Below are 22,388 nucleotides of genomic sequence, written 5' to 3'. Positions count from 1 at the left end.
TACTGTTGTAGTCTAACTGCCAGTAGATGTCAGCACAATACCTTTAAATGGACCTGAGACCCAAACTAGTCTTTAGAGGTCAATAGAATTGAGCTCTTGTGGTCAGTTATAATAAATATTCTTAAGTTTTTATTTTGTATTCATTATCTCATTTATTTACCTTTTAGTTTACAATAATTTGTATCGTTTCTAAAGTTTTTATAGTTTTTCCACTTAACTGTGCACAGTATTGTAGCTTTTACGTGTCATTTGTCCAGCATGAATGTTGGTGTTGGTGTTGGCCCGCGTCGTCGTCCTCCCACCTGACCGTGGAGGGAGGGCCGGTGTCCGGCCTGCGGTCAGGATCAGTCCCGCTGCTGCTGCAGGTTCCTGTCTCTGATCCCTCTCAGGTGACGTCACGTCAGGAGACATGGCGGACCAGGATGGCAGCGACTCATCTCCTCCCGGGTCCCAAGGTGAGTTGTTGACACACTCGGGAAACTTTACTTGGACAAACTTTTGTTTGAAAATAGACGAAGACGGAACGACGCGGTAACTTGTCAGTAAGTGAACTTCCTGTCATGTTTGTTGGTGGTTTGAACGCTGAAATACAGAGCGAGAGAAACTCAAGTCCTCGGAGCCGGTTGGTCACGGGAGCGGGATTAACGATCAACCGACTCACTCACCCGGTGGTTTCGCGTATATATAAACTCGACACGGACTTTAAATCATGTAAATACAGTTTTAGTTTTACCTTTGTTGACGTTGTTTATGGTCATTTCGAGCTCATCTCGTGCTTGCCCTGACACCTGTTGCTGACATTTTGTCGAAACGCTCCTTTACTTGATGTGACAGGTGAATTCATGTGACTGAGCAGAGGCTAAAAGGAACTGTGACTTATTTATCTGGCTTTTACAAACAGTATTATTCCCCCTCATCTTTTTATCCGTGTAATTGTTGACTTTTTGCCTGGTTTGCTATTTTCCTTAACTTTTCCATAACGTAGTGTAACCGGACACCTGTGTGAACTCCTAATGGTGTCGACTGTAAATGACAGCTCATGTAGCTTTAAAAAATTGTGTCGTATTCAAAAGTCTTGTTAGGCCTTGTGTACAAATGTTCCATATTCTTTGTTTTCTAAAATAGTACATAGTGCATTGCTTCCACAGTACAAACAAACTTAAACTAAATATAATAACATAAAATAAAACAAAAACTGTTATTGTAATTCAGTACTGCATTTTAACTGGCCTAGTTTACATTTCTTAAGGGGTTTAAAATTACAGGTGTATTTGAACGTTTCACCTCTGGCCACACCTCCAGTTAATGATGACACCACAGGTGTTTTCCATCAGCTGTTATTGATGTTCACCACTAAGTGCTTTTTCAGACTTTCAGGATAACATTTTCTGGTTTGTCCACATTTGTCTTTGAAAGCATGAATAGAATAACAAATGTTATCCTTTACTGTGTTTTAAACCCCATTTGGAGGGGCTTTCATCTGGTATGTCTGGACCTAAAAATATGATTTCATGACTTGCAATTAATGGCTATTAACATTTAACCTGTCCTAATCATCAGTGCAGTGCAGCAGACTGTTAATGTCCAAATTAATGTGGCATTATTACTTTAGATACTTTCAAAGCTGAACTTTATCACTCTGATTAAATGTGGTCAGTATTGAGGATGTCCACTTTACAACACATTTGTCAAACCTAATTACCTCAGTAGCGATAGATCGAAAGGTATTTTGAATATGCATGAAAAAAACAGGTAAAAACAACACCACTTATTCTCCTTTCCATTGGAATTAGCAGTTGAAATTGGTGACTGTTCAGATTCAGAAATATGAGCTCAATGGTTGAGTTCATGAATTCAACTTAATTTAGTGGCTTTTTCTCTCTCTTGTGCAGGAAATGCAAATGTTGTTTTCTCTTGGCATGTTGTATTAGGCTAATAAGGGTCACAGAAGTAGAAGGAATGGTTAAAGAACATGTCAGGCAGTTTTTCTTTCCTTCTTTCTAGAAACATCACAGTTTAGAAATAGCTCCACCGTGACATGTTTTACTCATTAGTTTAAAAATTGTGAATAGTTATAACCGCAGGGGAATCCAGCTGTTTGACAAGGTGTCACTTACAACGTCCACTAAATATAAGCCAGCTCTTTTACCTTCGGGGCAGTTGTCGTTCAAGGGAAACTTGGACTTTTTAAGTTGTTAGCAATGTTAGCGACGTTCGATGTGGCTTAAAGTGACAAAGGCGATTCAAATTGAAGCGTTGTGAGGGGACAAAAGTGGAGCACTGCTGTGCACAGCCTCCATGAAATTCTATAATTCCTCACTAAATGCTCTTGGTAATCTCTGCATTGTTGGCTGTCAGTTTACTGGAAATAGTTGGGCTGTTTTGTTGAAAACCATGAAGAGGCTGTGCATATAGTCAATTGGGTCGGCTTCAAACTCAGTTTTCATCAGCAAGTGTAGTTTAAAAGGAATTATACTCTCGAAAATACATACGGCTTTTACACTTGTCTTTGTACCCTGGTCATTAGTCTCGTTCCTCATATCTATCCCCACAATTATCGTTTACCTTTGGGTTTTCCCATTATTGCTTGTTTCACTTTAAATTCTACTAAATCTAATCTGTAACACTCCCTCCACGTCCACTTTTGGTTGTAACATTTTTGGCATAAAGCCAGTTTCTTTTTCGTCAGCTCATTGGTCTTGAGGTGTGATCTGTATTGAGCCCTCAGTCTCTGTACATCTTCACAGTAAAATGGTACTCTTGTGTCCTATTAGTGAAAAGCACTGCCTTTACACCTGCTGTAGCACCATGATATTGTTGACTCACCTGGAAGGCTGAGATGTTTGGTCCTCACAATTGGGTCATCCTGTGCACATAACCCTAACCGTGACGTGTGCTGAAAACCGGTTTTAAACTAATCCCAGGGATGTTATTATTAACATAATTATACAAACACGACTGGATTATTAAAAGTTGCCATTAATCAGCTGATACATTCCTAAATCTGAAAAGGTCAGAACGTCTGAGCTTCTGCTTTGAAAATAATTCAGTTTCAAGTAACTCAAAGCAGTCACAGATCTAGTTATTTAGGGGCTGCAGCCAAACGACAACGTGTATTAATTGTAAAATAGTCTAGTCTATGTTTTTTTGAAAATAGCAGGAAATGTAGACGTAATAATGTACAGTATATATACTTTATAATTTCTAACTGTAGTCAAACAGGTTCATTTGTTCCCATTTCTGTGTCTTGCACACATTGAATAGGTGTGAGAAGGGTGTGTTGCCAAGCCTATCTGGTTAAAGTCTGAGTGTAGGATTACTCTATCCTGCAGGGACAAAGATCAGATTGCTCTTGGATGAATATGTGTGTGTTTGAACAACATGTGCACCCTGGGGAGATGAGGCAGTAAGTGTTTTCCTGAAGTCCTCTATATATTAAATATCTCTTTATTGTTATATGTAAATAGTATGTTTTTCTATTATTTTGCACATGTAAGGCCAACTATATGTAATGCATTTGAGAAAAGGAGACAGTCGGATGCTTTGTCTCGAATACTTTAGTCTCCCTGATGTTACGAGCCATAGCTTTTATGTGGCTTTATGATTTCCAGCTGTCATGCTGGTTGTTTAATCTCTGTGTGTATTTGCTCTGGTGGATGTGAGATAAGCGTACGCAAGCTCACACCACGAGTAAAGGTTGTTCAGGCCGGTGTTTGTGTTGTTAATGAACAGACCTCCAATAGCTGAGATCATTTCCCTCCCTTTCTATGGCACCTGTCTTCTAATGTGTCAATTTTCCCACTTCTGAATAACCAGCCATATTTGCATATAATTCAAATTAGATTAATGTTTATTTGATCAATGAAATAATTGTTACGTGCAATGGTAAAAGCGACATATGTGTTTTAGAACATTTCCAATGTTATAAATCACAGAGAAGTAGCAAAAGCTCATGCTGGTGAAGAAATGCTGGTCGGTGTTTTGTGTTTAATTGAACAATTTCACCACTAATGTAGTGTTCTCCCGATTTACTGTTAACATGTGTCCTATATTTGTGTCACCCTCCCTTTAAGGACATGTTGGGTATAAACCAGTGGATTTCCATATTTACTGTACAACTGTGGTGGCACTTTAAGAGAGGAATAAGGCGGAGACATATACCATGTGCTTTGTGGACACACCCCCTCTACGGATACTGCTGTAGTGTGTGTGTGTTTGTGTGTGCGTGCTCTCTGGCTTCCACTCTCCCACTGCGTCATTGGTCCATGTGCTACTGTTGTTAAGGAAACCCTTTACTGGTACCGGCTCATGTTCCACCTCTGGATTCCCACTGAATATTTTAACAATTGTGCCACCATAGTTAAATGTGTGCCTGAGTGATGAAATTCTGTGATGACAGTTTGTATCTATAGAATAGGATGTAACCACAGAGCATTGAGGATGGAGAGTGGCACTGCAGCAACAGTAGTGTCAGCAGCAGCAGCAGCAGCATCTCATAAGGAGTGAGGGAGTCAGGAGAAGTGCAATCCTCCCAGCTCTCCACCGCGCCAGTCTTGTGGATTAAGTCTTCTTTTCTAAGCCCAGAGTAAAAGAGCTCATCCTCACTCTGTCGCACTCTCGCTGTCTTTCTTCCTCTTTCCCTCTCTATGCCAGGCAGGCACTACCATCACAGCCAGTATGGACGTGGCACAGTGAGCTTCTCTGTTTGTCTCATTCATTCTCTCCTTGAGCATCACACTCTACCCAATTATTTGTCCATCATCTTTACCTTCAAACCTTTCACTCTGCCACATTTCGTTTCTTCCATCTCTCCAACTGTGTTTGTTCTGTCCTTCCCATTCCCTCTTCCTGTCTGCCGTCAGATACAGAGCTGCAATGTGTGGTCGGAAGAAATAAGCTTTTAGTGTCAGCTATTAGCCGATTGCACTCTCCATCCTCTCTGAGAGCAAGGCTCTTAGTAAGGTGACCTCGTCATCCACCATCATCTCTGGTCCATCACTGACCTGCTTCCCGTCACTGCTCACCTCAGGAGGTTGGGATGGGCAGGAGGGTGGGTGAGTTAGCCAAGAGCTCAAGGGTTAGCAATAGTGTAGGTGATGCCAGAGAGTAAAGGAAGAGGAAAAGGAGGATGTACAGGCGGATGCTCACAGGGCAAGTGGAAGCTGAACAAGGGAGGCAGCCGCTCAGCCATCCCGGCACTCTTCACCATCACTGAGGAAGACGAGGGACGGAAGCGGAGAGGTGCTTGCAAAAGGAAGAAAAAAGGTATGGGGTATAAGGGTGAAACTGACAGTGGAGAACACAGGGGATGCATATGTTTTGGTACCTTGGGCAGTTTGTACGTGTTTGCGTGCTTTTTTTGGACATAGTAGTGGATAACTTGCGTGTGTGTGTATTAGGGTCGGGCAATTTGTCCAGAAACAGTATCCCAATAAAAGATTTTCAAATCAGTTTATATCAATAAATATCACAATAAATGTCTGATAATTAAAGATGGATTTTGCACCTGAATCAAAGTTGAAGAAACCAGTTAATTGTTTTTTGGAGAGAAAACAACAAATATCTAAAGTAATGATATGGGTATTTGGGTAATGCATAAACATAACATTACATACATACATTGTGATGTCATTGGTTATTGAATTATTGTCCAGCCTTAGGATGTTAATCAAAGAGAATAAGTATTGGATAGTAAGAAAAGTATTATAAATTGCTAGGTTCCTTGGCTGTGTGTTGCTTGTCTGCTTGCTATTTGTGTATATGCAGACACTCAGATTTCCAGGGACAGGTGTCTGTCAGGTCTGATGAGGAAGCACAGTGATGATGTGTGGGTTTGTTTGTTTGTATTAGGAAAGCAGCTGACAAGGCATGATTAGGTCAACACAAGGACAACAGATGAGTGAATGTGCAGTTCACCACTTCACACGTGTATGGGGCTTTAATGCATCAGTAAGCAGATCAGTCAGTCTGCTGGACAGCGAGTCACAGCTGGTATAAATAAGCAATACATTCACTTTCTATTTCCTTTACCATGTCTTCCAGAACAACCTATAGAAAAAGAGAGGGGTGGACTCAGGAACCTGTTTCTGTTTGAATTACCTCCTGGTCTTAAGGCTAAGTACAGAACAGAGTGGGAGAAAAAGCCTATGAGCAATGGTTTATGGTTGGTATTACAGAATAACCGGAACTTTTAGACATTCATGGATGAACAACTGAATGAACAAAGAAAATGAAATGAGCTTTTCTTGTTCCTTCTAACTGGATATGATTCCACTGCTCAGCTGAAAAGTGATATGCTCAGAGGCCCTTGAAGTTTAATACTGTTTGATGACTTTTTGTCACTTCTTTATTATGAGGAGTTACTGGGTTTTATGCATGGAACAAGCTTCATTCATGGTGTGTAGAAAAGTTACATTGCTCATTTTGATTCCTCAAGAATTGTGTCATCTTCACTAAATCAGTGAACTTGCTATGTGCTTCTAGATAACAAAGTTTGGGTGTATAAATCATCTTTGCAGTACATTTGGATGGACATGAGGTCGAGTTGTGACTGACAATTGTCAGTCAAGAAGGCCCATCCTCTGTCATGCCCTTGTCTGTTATTTTAAATCAACTTTGTGTACAGATTAACTATTATCAATGCCAGGTTGTTAAGTCTTTATTTTAATAAATATTACACCCGCTCAAAATATCATCAAAAACCAGGACAACATTTCAATAGTTGATGGCACCAGTTTCTATTATTAGTGGCATCCAATGCTGTAGTGAATGATGACACTCGCTTTTTAGCATAATTAAAACCTGAAAGTGCTGTCTGCCATGAATGCAGCCTCATGTGTCATTAGCAGCCACCACTTTTGCACCTGTTATCCAGTCCTGAAAGGCCTGTGCTGGCTGGATCTTAGCGTTTAGCTTAGCATTAGCGGAGGCTAATCCTCTCATGCAGGCTGCAGTGAAGGCAGGAGACACACAGCTTGCTTGCGTCCTACCCACTGGCCCCAGACAGCACAGCATTAATCACTAGCTCTGACCATGTAATCTGAATGTAGATAGATTGGGGGTGGGGAGCAGGCATGTGCGCCAACGTGAAGGGAGGGAGGGCCAGATTAAACAGTCACACTCTCCTCCTGTATCACTCTTTTATAAACACACACATATACACACAGTGACAAAAGGATGGGGGGGTGGGGACACCAAAACCTGTCTCACACAGTCAGTTCTCAACATCAGTGACACTGACAACTGACCTCTACCTCTTTCTCGCTTCCTGCCTTTACTCTGGTAACTCTTAAATTTCGGGTGGATTTTCATCCTTTGCTCTTTCTCCCTCGCCACTGACCCCTCAGTGCACCATGGACTGTGATCTTATCTTGCATCTTTCTCTCCTGGAATCATGAACCAAAACCCAGGTAATGGCTTGTGCAGGTGTCATTTCTGAATCAACATTAATTAACGGGTGCAGGGCGGTAGTAAATTAGAGTGCAATTTGTAAGTATCTTTTACTTTATACACCAGCACACTTGAAATGATGATTACTGAGGGATCAAAGTCCCTATTGTTAACCCAGTACAGAGATTTTACATCCTTAAATGCCTTTGAAGGACTGCTTTTCATAATTTATATGTTTTGCCAGATTAGAGCCAAACATATAAATTATGTTCAGTATACAATTTTGAAAATATTAGGGTAGAGCTTACAAAAACATGGCAACAGGTGGGCTGGGTCTTTATTTATTATTTATTCGATTGAATACATTAAAATGGCTACTGTGAAAAAGGCTTATTAGTATAATGGGGGCATCTTGCCCTTATTTACACTGTAAAATATTAATGTGAATATGGACAATAACAGATCTACTCTGATTTACACATAATGCATACACCTTCATTGCTGCTTTATTCATCATATTCATCATTCCTCCACGGAACCAAGTTTCTCATAAGAATCCTAACAGCCAGTCAATATGGAACTAGGTGTAAAAATGAAAAAATAATTGTGAATCATCTTTTATTGTAAATGCAATAGGATATTTTTTTTTCTACTCATATTTTTCTCCCTCTTGTTTTCTTCCAGGCTTTTCACAGGAAAGAAATAATTCTCTTTTTGTGTGACTGAGAGTTATCCAAGCTCTTTTCATTGGGTTGCTCCAGTTTAAGCTGTCAAATGAAATGAAGTAATGCAGTACTTTCCCTGTCACCACATGACTGAAGTTACGTACTCGGCCTGTTACAGTGTCTACTACATCATTCTCCCAGAAGTTATCTAGCATTTTACAAGCTCCCTACTTTGTCCTTTTTAATGGCCATGTGACCTCTCATCCAGAGTTCATCTCGCTTATGTTATTGGAGCCTATTCACCAAGCCAATTCCTATTTCAATATTTGTCTGCATGACATAATCCTCATCTCTTAGAGTCTCTCATTGAGCAAATCCTTTGTTTGCATAAAATGATTTTAGGGGAAGGATCAGACCGACTTCATATTATTGTAACCTGGCCCAGCCAAACCTTTGCTGTTTATAACAATAGCCATTATGAAACCAGTTCCAAAAGTGGTGCACCTGAGGCAGGGAAGGCTTGTTAATACTGATTGCACTCCTCTATACCTACCTCACAAACTGTGGCAGGAAATACCTTTGCAGCTGTAACCTCATGTCTTTCATCATATGACTATGATGAATATAATAGGGTGGAAACGGCACCAACAGTTTGCATTTATATAATTTTCTGGAGCATCACAAACCACAAGTGTAGAAGTAGGTGAAAAGGATAATGCATTTCCCACAAAATCCCCATGACTGAGCAAAATCTGTTCACAGATGAAAGCCAGGACTGAGCTAGCAAATTGTCCTTGAGTTAACATGAGTAACAGCTTGTTTTTATTTTGTCAGGAAGAGCAACACAAATGCGGTTACTCCCTCATAGACTTTATCTAATCCAACGGTATTTTATTTTTGATACTGTACACTGATCAGCCACAACCACAGCTCAATATTGTGTGGGTCTCCTTTGTGCCACCAAATCATCCTCTTACCCTTCGAGACATACCCTCTAGTGACCACAAGACCTCGAACATGAACCCCATGCTATCAGACACTGAGATGTCAGCATCAGTAGTCCTTTGCATTGTGACCCACTGCATTGTCCAATCCATAGATAAAGCTCATCCAGACGAGAGCTGAAACAATTAATTGATTATTAATCGGTTACTACAACTATTTTGATAATCGATTAATCGGTTCAAAGCTTTTTTCATGATTAAAACAATATTTCCGACATTTAAGCTTCTTAAATGTGAGTATTTTCTTAATTTCTTTGCTCTGGATAACAAAGAAATTCTTAAAAGTTAATCATTTTGGTTTGTGGACAAAACAAGACATTTGAGAACATCATCATTTCCAGGTTTGACGAACACTGATCAACATTTTTTAAGGTTTTCTAATATTTTATGGACCAAACGATTAATCGAGAAAATAATCGACAGATGAATTGATTATGAAAATAATCGTTAGTTGCAGCTCTAATCCAGACTGATATCTTGGATTCAACACATTTTGCTCAAACCGTACCTATCCACACACTTGACCCTTGCATCTAACATATTGGAGATAAAGAAAAACAGAGACAGAATAGACTGTGTGCCTTGTGCTATTTCAGGTAGAGTCAATCTGTCTTAATTTGTCAGTGTAGTCTAGGTCAGAGTGGCTGATTTAAATTGGTCTTCAGCTTTCTGGGACAGATTTGTCTCTGTGGAGACTCCACATCACTGCATGCAATGAGGAGCAGTATGGTGTATAAAACGGTTATATAACTGTGTACTGTGTACAACTGTGTGTATCGGTTACTATGGACTGTTTGTTGCTCCATGTTGGATTCATCGTATAGTCATGTCAGAAAGTTTTCCTAATATTTGATGGTTTGTCCTTGACTAATTGCGTTTGTCTTCTTCACAGCACAAAAGTGTGTGCATGTTTTAATTTTGGCAGGTTTGCGACAGGTCCATCTGTTTCTGCACAAAGCCCATGTTAAGCTCTCTGTCTGTGTGTCCAGGAGGCTGACCTGAAATTGCTGAGTCACCCTGAGCCTTGCAGTGCCATCAATCAATAGCCTAGTATGAGATGAGTTGAAAATGGGGCAACACACTGGGAACGATTAAGAATACAGGAGATGCAGTTTATGTTTTTTCACCCCATTCTGTTTGTTTGGAAATATAGAAACTGATCTATCCATTTTTTTACCATAGTTTGTCTTGTGCAGCTTCTATTTTCATTGTTTTTATGCCTCCACACTGGTGAAAGTCCTGGCCTGAAGCATCAGTTTTCAGGATGTCCATTTGTTTGTCCTTCCATTCTTGTAAAGTGATATCTCAGGAACATTTTAGCATGAATCTCTTTAAATTCGACACAGAACTTGAACGGAAGAATCTCAAGGATTAACTGATTTTGGTGGTCAAAGACCAAGGTCACCGTCACTTCATGTTGTGAGCAGAGTGAATCATCTGATCACAATCTTTAACTTGAACTCGGGGCTTAACTAATTTAATTTTTGTGATCAAATTTCAAGGTCAGTGTAAAACTTTGAATAATTTCTAGAAAATGTGCCACAAACATTGACTTGGACATGGAAATTATTCGTATTCGTAAGGTCACAGTGATTTCACAATATATACACAAAGATAAGTAAGTCTTGTCAGATGTGTGTGATGATACCTTTTGTTCCGGTTCAGGAAACTTCAACAATGCTTTGTTTTCCTTTCAGTTTCTTACTCCCAGTATAAATCAGAGGATGGCACGGTGTCATCAGCTGCCCGTCCGGGTTCCTCGGGCTCTGGACAGATCTACACTCCCAGCCCGACCTCAATCCCTGCTTCAATCCATAGCCACACCACCACCAGCCCTAGTAACAATGCTGCTACCAAACTGGGTAAGTCGCTCTGGTTTACAGGTTTAACAGAGGTAAACAAAAGACATAAAATAAAATAGGATTTTGTCTGTATTCACCAGTTTTAAACACAGTTTGTCCTGCTCTTTAATTGTTGTTTGTGCTGCAGACTCATTGCTCTTCAACAAGATTGACGAGAGACAGAGGCTGGCCCGTGAGCGTCGTGAGGAGCGTGAGAAACAGAATGGTGTGTTTAACTGTGTGTGTGGTAGTGGAGGTGGTGGTGGTGTTTGTGTGTGTGTAGACTCTACATCAGTGTGTAACCAGTCTATAAATGGGGGTATTTAGATGCACCACTCACTTGGTGTTTTTTTGTTTTTTTCCCCCACAGCATATATCACTACTGAACTTGGTTTGTAGGGTTTGTTTCTCTGGTTGTTACATAAAGTCCTGGCCTAAGCCGGGTCACCCCGGTAACCATGGCACCCATGTTATGTAACATGTTGGGCCATGGGACAGATTTTAGGAGCGTATTGAGAGTGAATGATGTACCACAGGTGGGGTTTAGAGAGTTGTAGCCTGTTCCTGGTTGTATGTTGTCACTCGTTTCCATACACATTTAAGTTGAGCCGCAGTTGTAGCTCGACGACACTGTTCAGTTGGACCATTGCCCTTGTCCCAGCTTGTTGGTTTTAGGTTTTCAGTTTAGCATGCAGCTGGTCATTGAAAATATCCAGTTCTTCAAAAAGACGGAGCATAAAATCTGTGTCCAAAAAAGTCAAAACTGAAATATACATTCAGTAGTAGCTCAACTCACATTGGCTGGGTGAGTTAGTCCAACTTTGAGAAATGTGATTTAGTGCAGTTTCAGTCATGTTTACATGTATTTTAGGAGTCTGCTTTTAGTTGGACTAACACGATCATTTTTGTTTCGTCCCAATATAAACTGTGTTAGTGTTGTACAGTGGTGTACCTCTGGCCCCAGCTGAAGGACTGAGGGATTTGCTTTGTGTTGAGAGCTAAAGCTTGGTCACATGGTGTTCAGCTGACCCTTTACTCTGCTGCTATAAGCCTGTGTGTGTGTGTATGTGTGTGTGTGTGCGCGTGCACACATGTGATTGCGCATACTGGGCTCAGGTAAATGTGCATCAAATCTTTATCGACTATATGCCCATGTCCCCATTATGCCTCAGCTATCAAGGAGGTCCAGTGGCAGGCACGTGAGGAGCGAGCCAGGCAGCACTATGAGAAACACCTGGAGGAAAGGAGGAGGAGGCTGGAGGAGCAGAGGTTAAAGGAGGAGAAGAGACGGATCGCCGTCGACGAGAAACGGCGGCAGAAACTGGAGGAGGACAGGGTACAGAGCGACGCATCGTGTTCACAAATCTGTGCAGGCAGATCTATTTATGCCTCATATCAACACACAGACACAATCGTCCATGCACACTGTTTCAAAAACCCACAACAGAATTCTGATGTCTTCACAAGGTCAGATCCTGAAAACCTCACAAGAGTTATTTACTGTTCATTTTTGGAGTATTTTAAAAATGTTGAAACTGCCAAGAATTCAGGGCTTTGCAGCAGCCCTGAGAATGTCTTAATTTCCTGGATGCTACACACTTTACAGTAAATGTAAGATGCAGAGCGGGGTTTTGCTTTCATCTTAAGTGTTATCTTAAGTGTCGTCTGATAAGGTAAAACTGGCACACAACAAACAATTCAGGGCATTATCATAACATGCATCACTCTTTTATGTGATGATGCTGTTATTCTTTTTTTTTTTTTTGACCAAAGGTTCGTCATGAAGCAGTGATTCGTCGGACATTGGAGAGAAGCCAGAAAACCAGTCAGAAGCCCAATCGCTGGTCATGGGGAGGGGCTCTGTACGCAAACACTCCCAACACACCAGCCGGTACTTGAACGCATCACACATCTTAACAACAGACTACCACTGTGTGTGTCAAACACAGGTGGAGTTAGAATTAGAAAGAAGTGCTTTCCGCTCTCTGATGCATGACTGTCGTGTAAATATGTCCGCCTGCATCTGCGTGTCACTTTTGTTCAGCTGTTTTTATATTTGAACGTTTCAGATCCTCTGCCCTTTATTGTTACTGCTGACTCACACCCTGCTCTACCTTTCTGCCTCTCCCTCCCTTTCTTTCTTCCTCTGTTTCCCCCATTCTCAAACTCAACCTCTCCCTGTCTCTCTCTCTTCCTCTTCCTCGCTCTCGGATCTCCCTCCTCTGCTCTTTGTTTCTCTGCCATTGTCCTTCCACCTCCTGGTCCAGGTTTTGTCGAGTCGGCTTTCCTCTATCCACTCGACCTTGCTGGACTGGAGCACATGCAGAGTGCTTTCAGTCTCTACCGCAGATATGGATTGACCTCCCAATGTGAATATTATAGCAGTGTGCCAGTTAGCTGGCTAGTGTTAGACTGCTCACTGTAGCACTGCAGCTGTGCAGCACCTTTGTTTTAGCACAGTGGCATTAGTGTAAATGTAGACCAGTGTGAATAGCACCATTAGAATTTAGAATGTAGTAATCCTCTTTGTGACTAGAAGTTATATTGTAAGACTTTTTTTTTGTTAAACATTAAATAGAAAAATGACCCATATATTTAATATTAAATATTATATTTGATATAATTTCTAACAACATATTTGTAGTTTTTCATGTTTAATGTCATTTAATTAGAATTGATTAACCCTTCTGTGAGTGAATCCCGTCTCCAGCTGCCTTTCTCCCCGTCTGTCTGTCTTGAAGTGCCTGACTTTAATGGTATGCCATTCATTTACTTTTATCATGTTGCTCCTTGTTGTTAGATGGTGACAGACGGTCAGTGTCCACAGTGAACTTATCCAAACACGCAGACCCCGTCATTACCAAGCGCCTCTCCTATTCCTCTGCTACACTCCTGCACTCACCAGACAGAGGTAATGACAATGAATGTTGCACACAAATAACAAACACTATTCATGACATTATTCACATGTGGTGGTCTGTGTTTGGTTCCATTTGTGGAAATGAAGTATGTCTTTAATCTTGTAACCACTTTTGTTTTCTTTTAAGTTCAGGGGAAAGAAAGCACTTTTGCAAGCATGGCTAAATAGTAAACATGAAGAAGAAGCCAACTAGCTTAGCTCAAATAAAGAAACTGGGGTAACAATTTACCACTATCCACTGTCCCAGAATGACCTACCAGCACCTCGACAGCTAATTAAATGATGCGTTATATCTGAATTTTAACTCCAAAAACCACTTAATAAAATATAATGTGTCAGTACGTGAACTTTCGAGGTACCGTTAGGTTGGATTTGTTACCACTGGACAGCCAAGCAAACTTACCCTCACATCTATTAATAAAATAAAAACTATTCTCAAAATATCAGTCAATTCCTTAGTAAATGAATATGTATATATATATATATATATATATACACACACATATATATATATATATATATATATATATATATATATATATATATATATATATATATATATATATATACATATACATACACATACACACACACACACACATGTCTTTTCATTGAACACCTAGTCATGTATTCTCATGTTGCTGACAGGCTTACAGATGAGAACAGCCTCCTCTCCTGTCATTAACAAAGCTCAGTCCAAACTCCGCCTGCACCAGGGAAAGACCCCCCCGCAGAAAGGCACAGGTGTTTCCTGGGAATCTTTTTTGTCAATTAGTCGTTCATTTTTGTATATGCTATAAACTTGGTTGCACAGCAAACAGATCACGGGCTGGAACCTGTTTATATAATAATAATAGATGTGAACGTTGTGTGGCTGAACCAGCCATTTAATAGAAAACATTTTAGCTGCCTCACCTTTGATGTTAACGCCTTGATCTATTCATTGATGTGATCTCAGATGATTTTAAATGTCCACACTCTGCTAACAGAACATACTGTAGTACAGTACAGTAATGTGTTTGCCCTTGTGTGTTTCATCAGAGGGATCAAGACCTCTAGCGTGACCCTCTTTCTCTAATCCTCTGTGGGATAATCTTTTTGTTTTTGTGGGAACAATTTTTTTATCCCAGCTGAAAATTTGGCACCCACATTTCCACAGACATGTAAATAAAATGACACTGTGAGAACGACACTGACCGTATTTCCTTCTGCTTTAGTACAGAGCAGTGTATGTTAGAGATTCAGTTTCCAGCCCAGTTGTATCTCTGCTCACTGCGATCCCTGCAGCCTCTTTCTACTCTGCATGATTAGCAGAGCAAGCAACACTGCATGTTTTGCCTTAGAAACTCTCCTATGTTTTTTAAGTGGCAAATCAGGATATCATAAGGATTATTTAATCATTGCATGATTCCTACCCAGGTGCTAGGGACTCTGCATGGACCAATACTGGTAACACCTTACAATGCAATACAGTAACCATATGGTAATAATTTTGTAATTGGGACTTAATATGATGGTAATAACCGTGTAATCAAGTGTGTGTGGGAGATAAAGGAGGATTATAATATGGTAATAAATCAATTTTGATTCACAAACGCTTTCATGTGAAGATATTACACTGATGCTCATTATTACCATTGTTATTACCAAGCTGGGAATAACTTCAGCAGATGTTATTACCATTATATCAAATCTGAATTGCAATATTATTACCGTATCATTTTCCATTCTGCTATGTAAAGTGTGTATCCACAATATTTTAAGTTACTTGCTTTAAAAACTTTAAATGCTTTTTGAATAATTTGCTGGATTCATTTAAAAGTTTAAATTACAGATGCAATTATCCTCTGTGCTTGTCTTCGGTCTGGGCTTCACTTTATGCTGTGGTGGTGCATGCAGGTGTAGGTGTAACAAAACAGCCTGTGCATGTTTTAAGACGTCTCTTAAGCCGTCGCCTACACGGTTGTCCAATGCAAGGGAAGCAACTGGAAACAGCTACAGTAAAAAAATTATTACATTAAAGCATCGATTATCATCTGCTTTGGCTGATTTCTTATAATAATAAGTGGGAGGTAAAAAAAAAAAGAAGCTTTAGCTGTTGTCGAACCTCAAATGTGTCATGTGCGTCCAGGCCCGCGTCGCCTCCCGCTGACGCCGTGGGAAAGCAACGTGGTGAATCGCCTGCAGCAGCCGACACACTCCTACCTGGCCCGCAGTCGCAGTGCCATGAGTCTGTCTGGAGAGCAAGCAGGTAACATCCCTCACTAGGGACCCATCGTTATAATGTGTGCGAGTGACTCACCAAAACACTCTGAACTATAAGTCACTGCTCATAGTGCTCTAACATATTTTAATCAGATTTGGTCAGGCTTAAAGCATTATACTGTCTGAAACTTAACTCACCACCCTGTGACAGGCACACACACACACACAGTAAGCTATTAAGAAAGCATTCTCATACAGTTGCCATTCTTTGTTTCCCTGAAGGTCAGCTTTAGCTGAGTTGTGGGGTCAAGCACTACATCGTGATTTTGAGCATATTGTTGTTTCCCAGAAACTCAGAATAGCCTGTTTTTGTCTTTTGTGTTTATTCTGTATAATCGTTCTCTCCTCATCAACTTTACTCACACTAACATGCAACACAATTACAGCTGTTACTTCACTCTTTTCTGCACTTATGTGCAAATGCACCTGTTTCGTATTAAGTTCAGTTGTCAGTTGTGTGTGGTGTTGAGTCTGGTAATTGTACTTTTGCATGAATGACTAAGTAGAAATGCTTCCTGCACTGGGGTTGCTTACAACAGGTATAAGACAAGCACAAAATAAAAGATGTATATCTTCTTTTAAGATTGTATATGTTGTTAGTTTTTCTTTTTCTCCATTTCTGATCATCCATACTATACGTTTTCTTTAAAAAAAAAACACACATTCATCCTTCATTGATTGTCGAAAAGTGTTTGCAGCTGTTCTTCCAATCAGTAAATCTAATATGTTCTTTCTCCTCTGTTTTCACCAACACCGTACCTTCGCTGGTTTTCCCAAACCCCTCGGCTTCTCTTTTATTAATTCCTTTGACATCCTTCTCCTTCCTGTCTCTCTTGCTTCTGATTATCAAATACCCCCTCCTTTGTGTCATAAATCCCCACATTGTCTTTGGTCCATTACCCTCCGCAAATCTGTGCCCAAAAACCTCCCACCTCATGCATCACATAGCCATGCCTGTGTGTCCTCGCTCAGTGTCTTGCCACCCGATGGGCTCCGTGTCCTTCAAGGTTCTGCAGGCTCAGCCGCTGCCTCACTGCCGCAGCCATGACAGGAACCTCAGCAGGGAGACGGCCTCATCCTCCTCCACCACCACCCCACGCAGGAGGACGACCGGAACCACACAGGTAACTCATGACACTAACTGGCACATGTGTCATTGGCTGGTTATCTAGAACAGTGTGATCTGCAGTCACCTGGTGGGCTATGAAGGTATTGCAGGTGTGTTTTAAGAGGTCGATAAAAAAGTTTATTCTCTTTTACTGCAGCAACTGAGCTTCAAATTACCATCAAATTGTTTGCATTTATTTGGTTTATTATAGGCTCTGTCTGAAATCTGATACTTTTATTGATATTTAATCACAGTTTAGCCACAGAATTTCTAGGTTTGTGAATCACTGATCTAGTGAATAGTGTTACAGCAGCTTTAATAGTAATATTTATACTAAAATGTATATTATAAAAATGTCCAAGGAGTGATACTATCAATGTGTTTGAATCCTAAAACAGGTGCTTGTGCACATGCCTTTGTATTCATTGCTATTTTTCAACGATGAACAAACATTTTCTTGATGTATTTGCTATTATTGATATATTCATATCCTGTTTTCCATTCATACCAAATACAATGCAGTCATTTGTGTGATGTAACATGTGTTATATTATCTTTTATTTCAGTGTTTATGTCTGCAGTGTTAATTTCACTTTTCCTCTTTAATTTCAAGTAACGGATATTAAGATGAGAGGGTTTTTTGTTAAACTCGGCTGGTCAGAGATTACATGTTGTCAAAGCAAGGTTGTGTTTGAGTCTAATCCTTTTACTCATCGTCATCTGCTGCTGCTGTCGCCAGTTAGGGCACCTGGACCTCGACAATGTCTCAACCACCTGATTACTATGTATTGCTATGGACAATGCTACCTCAGTGATGTTATGTCAGTTATTAACTTTCCTCCTGGTTAAGTGACACAGAATCATCATTATTAATCAGTGGTTTCTCCTCCACCAACAGCGAAAGGACCGCGATAACGTCAGGAAGTCATGGAGCAACCTTTCACTGCCACTGGCCCCCATTATGATGGTTCCTCCCAACAAACACTCCTCATCGCTAGGCAAAAAGAAAGTGACAGCACCCTCTCCTGGCAGGTAGGAGAAGTTTTTGACAACTGCTCAGGGACATAAGCAGATTTGTGACATTGTAACTATGGTTTATTCAGAACAGGAACTGGGTTTAACTCTTTGATCAGTTTTTGTGCTTTTTAACTGTGACAAATGCCCATTAGTAAGAGAATGACATTGGTATCAACGCTTGTAGCAAATTGCAGCCTTTCTTCTTGCCCACAGGCCTCCGCAGAAGACACCAGTGCGTCCTCCAACCCCCAAGCTGCTTAAGTCCCCCGGGGCAGAAGACACGGGTAACCTTCGTCCTGTAAGAATCACACCCGACAGTCCCCGCTCCCCGACTCCCACCAGAGCCCAAGAGAAGGAGCAAGAAAGGGTCCTCAGCCCTCCTGAGCCTCGACCTCAGCCACTGGGTCAGAACAGGACATCAAATGAGCAGACAACAGCAGCAGCATCCAGCGGTCAGTCGCCACTCTGATTAAGCATAAGCACGCAGCATGGATCAGTCATTTCATTCATTTTTCATAAATTTGACTTAATGCCTTTCAGAGAACATAAGCAGTCCTCCATCACAGAAGCCTTCAGCAGGCACCACAGATCCAGAGGAGGCGAGTCGCATCCTCGCTGAGAAACGGCGGCTGGCCCGTGAGCAGAGGGAACGCGAGGAAGAAGAACGCAGGCTACAAGAGGAGCAAGCAAGGTAAGAGTATCTGCAGGATCTTTACAGAGCAGGCGGATGATGATGAAGGTGTGTTTATGTGCAGCGTTGTCTTTGCACCACGCGTGTGTCCGCACAGGTTGGCGAGAGAGGAGATCGCTCGCCGAAAGGCCGAGGAGCGAGCGAAGAGAGAGGAGGAGGCTCAGCGGCAGGAGGAGGAGAAAAGAAGGAGGGAGGAGGAGGAGAGGAAGGTGGAGGAAGAGAGACTTCAAAAAGAGAGAGAGGAGGCAGAGAAACAGGTTAGAGGGACTATACAGGGAAAGAAACTTCTAATTCACCGGAATAATCTGTTGATCTGACAATATATAATGAGTGCGTCTGAATGTCTGTTGGTTAGAAAGAGGAAGAAGAGTCTCGACAGAGAGAGGAGGCAGAGCGGCTGCGGCAGCAGAGAGAGAAACACTTCCAGAAAGAGGAGGCTGAACGACTGGAGAGAAAGAAGGTGAAACGTGTTCAATTCTCACACGCATCATTATCATTAATTCTTTAATAATTCTCCTCATGTGCAGTGCATGTAAAACGCGTTTTTTTTTCTAATCGCCAGCGTCTGGAGGAGATCATGAAGAGGACAAGACGTTCAGACACAGCAGAGAAGGTAAAGACGCGGAGAAATGTGGCTTCTCACCAACTCTGGAGAGTCTGTTGTTTTTCAGTGTTCAGTCTCTTTTCCTTGTTTCCCCAATTCTAGAAAGTTATTCCAAGCAGGAATGGAGACAACACAGGTAATTAAGCGTCATCCCTGTGTGCAGTCTTAGAATTAAAAAGATCAGGAGTAGCTTCTGTACTTGTGTCCATGATGGCTGTATCTGACAACTGTGTTGGTCTCTTGTCATCATCAGCTGCTCCTGCTCCATCTGCAGTGACAGTGTCACCTTTACACAGCAGCAGCAGCAACAGCAACAGCAACAGCAACAGTCGGCAACCTGAGCCCAACACAAACCCCAGCACTGCAGCACTGAGCCTTCCTGAGCAGAGGTACAGCTGTAGGCCTGCATCACAAATGTCACATTGTGGTTTATTGTGGCTTAAAAGAACGTTTTTAGAAACTTCTATTCCATAACTGTTTTTTTTTCTTTTTTTCCAGGGAGAATGGGGAGTTTGAGGAGGTGATTGTCCTGCCTTCACATTCCAGGTTGTCTCCTCCCGAGGGAGAGGAGGAGCAGCACATTCAGCAGGAGGAGAGAGTTCCTGTCATAGCCTTCAGGGAGAACGGTCTCCTCAAACCTTTGACTGGAATAGAGGATATATCAGCTCAGCAGGGTCCAGGTCAATGAGCTTCTACCTCTACTTCTCCTCTGCTTCTTTGTCCTCCCCTGTGGTCGACTGCTGTGATCATCAAACATAATAAATGTGATAGAGTTGGTACTTCTTATCACTTAGGACAGTTACTGAGCTCCTAAACAGTTGTAGTTTGTCCGCGTCAAGGATGGACCCTGGCTTTTCATGTCAGTTTTTGAAACTGGAAGTTCAAAGATGTCAGTTTTAGTCGTCACACTTGCGTCCACTTATTTTTGCCGTGCTTTAATATCTATTTTGCTCTAAATTGGTACATAAATGACTAAATGGACATCATGTTCTTGTTGAATAGCTGAAACTAGCTGCAGAAGCCACCAGTTTCCTGACCGTATTAAATGAAGTAGGCTTGTTCCTGTTGACTCCATATAAATTGACTGCCTTTTGCAACCAGCAGTATTGCCCCCTGGTGGCTATACAATGAATTGTTACTCCTTGGTGAGACTCACCTTGCAAACATGCAGTTTTTTATATGGTCCATGGGTTTTTACCAGGTTTAAAATCCATGTTTTGTTCAAAACATGGCATCACTGATATGCTACAGTGTAAGTGCAATTTTAACAAGGTAGAAGGTTTCTAGATCCCTTTTCTACCCCAGTTTTCACTGCAACTGATGTTATTTGTTTGTCCGCCTTCTGTGTTTAGATGTCGCCTGAGTCATCGTGTGACCCAAGATGATTCTACACCTAGTGAGACAGGAAGAAAGGTGGAGGAACACGGAGCAGCTGCACTGAATCAAAGGAGGGACCTGCAACAATTGGAGGTTTATTATCTTGCCCGCCCAAAAACAGCAGAGCACCACAGCCACGTCCCAAAGATGGCGTCTCCAAAGATGAAACTGAATCCTCTCCAGTGAGAGCAGAAGTTACTTTTCTCTTCAACACACTCTCTGTGGAACAGGTAAACGTTCTGTCTCTGACCACGTTTACACTTCTTACACCCGATTCTGAAGTCAGCAGTGGACAACAGACATTTCTTTTGACCGTGTGCATGTGTATGTATAAGTGTGTGAGAAGGACTAATGGTAATAAAAAAAGAGATTAGTCATAATACTTGAAGTGTGTGTGAATCAGTACCACAGGTTCACGTACATTAGGTTTCATTAATGTGTGTTTTCCCTTTAACTGGAATGTTTTAACATCTCTATTGAAATGACATAGAAGAGATGGGATGAAGGATTGATGTCATTGTATGATCGTTGTATAAAGACTACAGTACAGGAAAGGTTCACGTCACTGTGTCATCAGTGTTTGAAACTAGAGGTTATTCTTTGGATGAGACGGCAGCAGCAGTATCATGGAGTTTAAGTTAAATAATGACCTAATGAAAAATGCTTTTTTCTCAAACAACTGAGAATTAGGGTGTAAACTACTGTTTGTTTGTTGTTTTAATTGCTGTAAATTTGAAATGCGTTTTTGTCTTGTCCTCATCTTCCTGTCTTTACTTTCTGTTGAGAATGAGATAAAAAAAAAGCATCCTTAACTAAGTCACATCCCCTTTTTTTGTTAATGAATAAATGCTGCTAATTCTGAAGTTCCTTTGCCTTACCACATTGTGGGAAGAACTCATCTGTACTTAGTTTCACTTTAAATTAAAATATGCATTCCCTGTCTGAGCTTTGATAGTCTGGCCACACACTGAAACTCTGCGTGAGCTCCCTTTTTCTTCATTTCTGTCAGTCGTGAGCTGTAATGTTTCATAACTGAATCTGTACTACAGCTTTCCACTGTGACGGGGATTAAAGTGAAACACTGGAGCCCAACACATTTACGCTGGCATGAGCCTCACTTTTCACACAATTCTCAGCAAACTTGGCATTTAGTTCTCAAAGATTTGCAACAGCACAATCGAAATGTAACTTCAAATGAAACGTGTTGGTTTTGAAGTGCTGCTATGGAATGCTGTTATCAACACGGCAACTTGGCGTAGCTTGCGAATCACTGCTGTAACACGAGCAAAACATCTTGCATTTAGAATATTACACATAGCTATATAATTGATGTATAAATGTTTATATTTTACTAAGACTGACCATGAGGACTTGAGAAGTAACAAGCCCTTTACTTCAGAGGACAAGATCTTTGAACCGCTGTAAATCTGAAATCTTTGTACAACAGTTCAGCTGTACTGTTTGAAAAGAAAAATTAAACTTTTTGAATTGATTACCTACTCACTGA

At 41.0% G+C, this 22,388-nt stretch overlaps 1 protein-coding gene across 6 annotated transcripts; it reads left to right on the top strand.

Annotated features, from left to right (window-relative positions):
• The first annotated feature begins 360 nt into the window (after positions 1-360).
• Positions 361-22,380, top strand: map7b (microtubule-associated protein 7b). Of its 6 annotated transcripts, XM_044048773.1 has the most exons (19): positions 4,058-5,265; positions 10,756-10,920; positions 11,048-11,125; positions 12,072-12,235; positions 12,673-12,790; positions 13,700-13,810; positions 14,468-14,563; positions 15,951-16,070; positions 17,033-17,208; positions 18,091-18,224; positions 18,423-18,661; positions 18,750-18,900; positions 18,998-19,157; positions 19,256-19,360; positions 19,463-19,513; positions 19,607-19,640; positions 19,779-19,893; positions 20,003-20,184; positions 20,857-22,380. In XM_044048773.1, exons 1-19 carry the CDS (start codon positions 5,097-5,099, stop codon positions 20,865-20,867), a joined length of 2,379 nt encoding a protein of 792 aa, XP_043904708.1. In that variant the 5' UTR covers positions 4,058-5,096; the 3' UTR covers positions 20,868-22,380. The 6 variants fall into 6 exon arrangements, 1 of the variants encoding a protein (XP_043904708.1); XR_006362105.1 differs by lacking the exons at positions 4,058-5,265; positions 20,003-20,184; positions 20,857-22,380 and adding exons at positions 361-455; positions 13,167-13,268 and having other exon boundaries at positions 18,998-19,360; positions 19,758-19,782; XR_006362101.1 differs by lacking the exons at positions 20,003-20,184; positions 20,857-22,380 and adding an exon at positions 13,167-13,268 and having other exon boundaries at positions 3,843-5,265; positions 17,057-17,208; positions 18,998-19,360; positions 19,758-19,782.
• Positions 22,381-22,388: the final 8 nt, after the last annotated feature.

This window comes from Solea senegalensis, linkage group LG17 (assembly GCF_019176455.1).
Source record: "Solea senegalensis isolate Sse05_10M linkage group LG17, IFAPA_SoseM_1, whole genome shotgun sequence".
NCBI lineage: Eukaryota > Metazoa > Chordata > Actinopteri > Pleuronectiformes > Soleidae > Solea > Solea senegalensis.
This window is presented reverse-complemented; position numbering and strand designations above follow the sequence as displayed.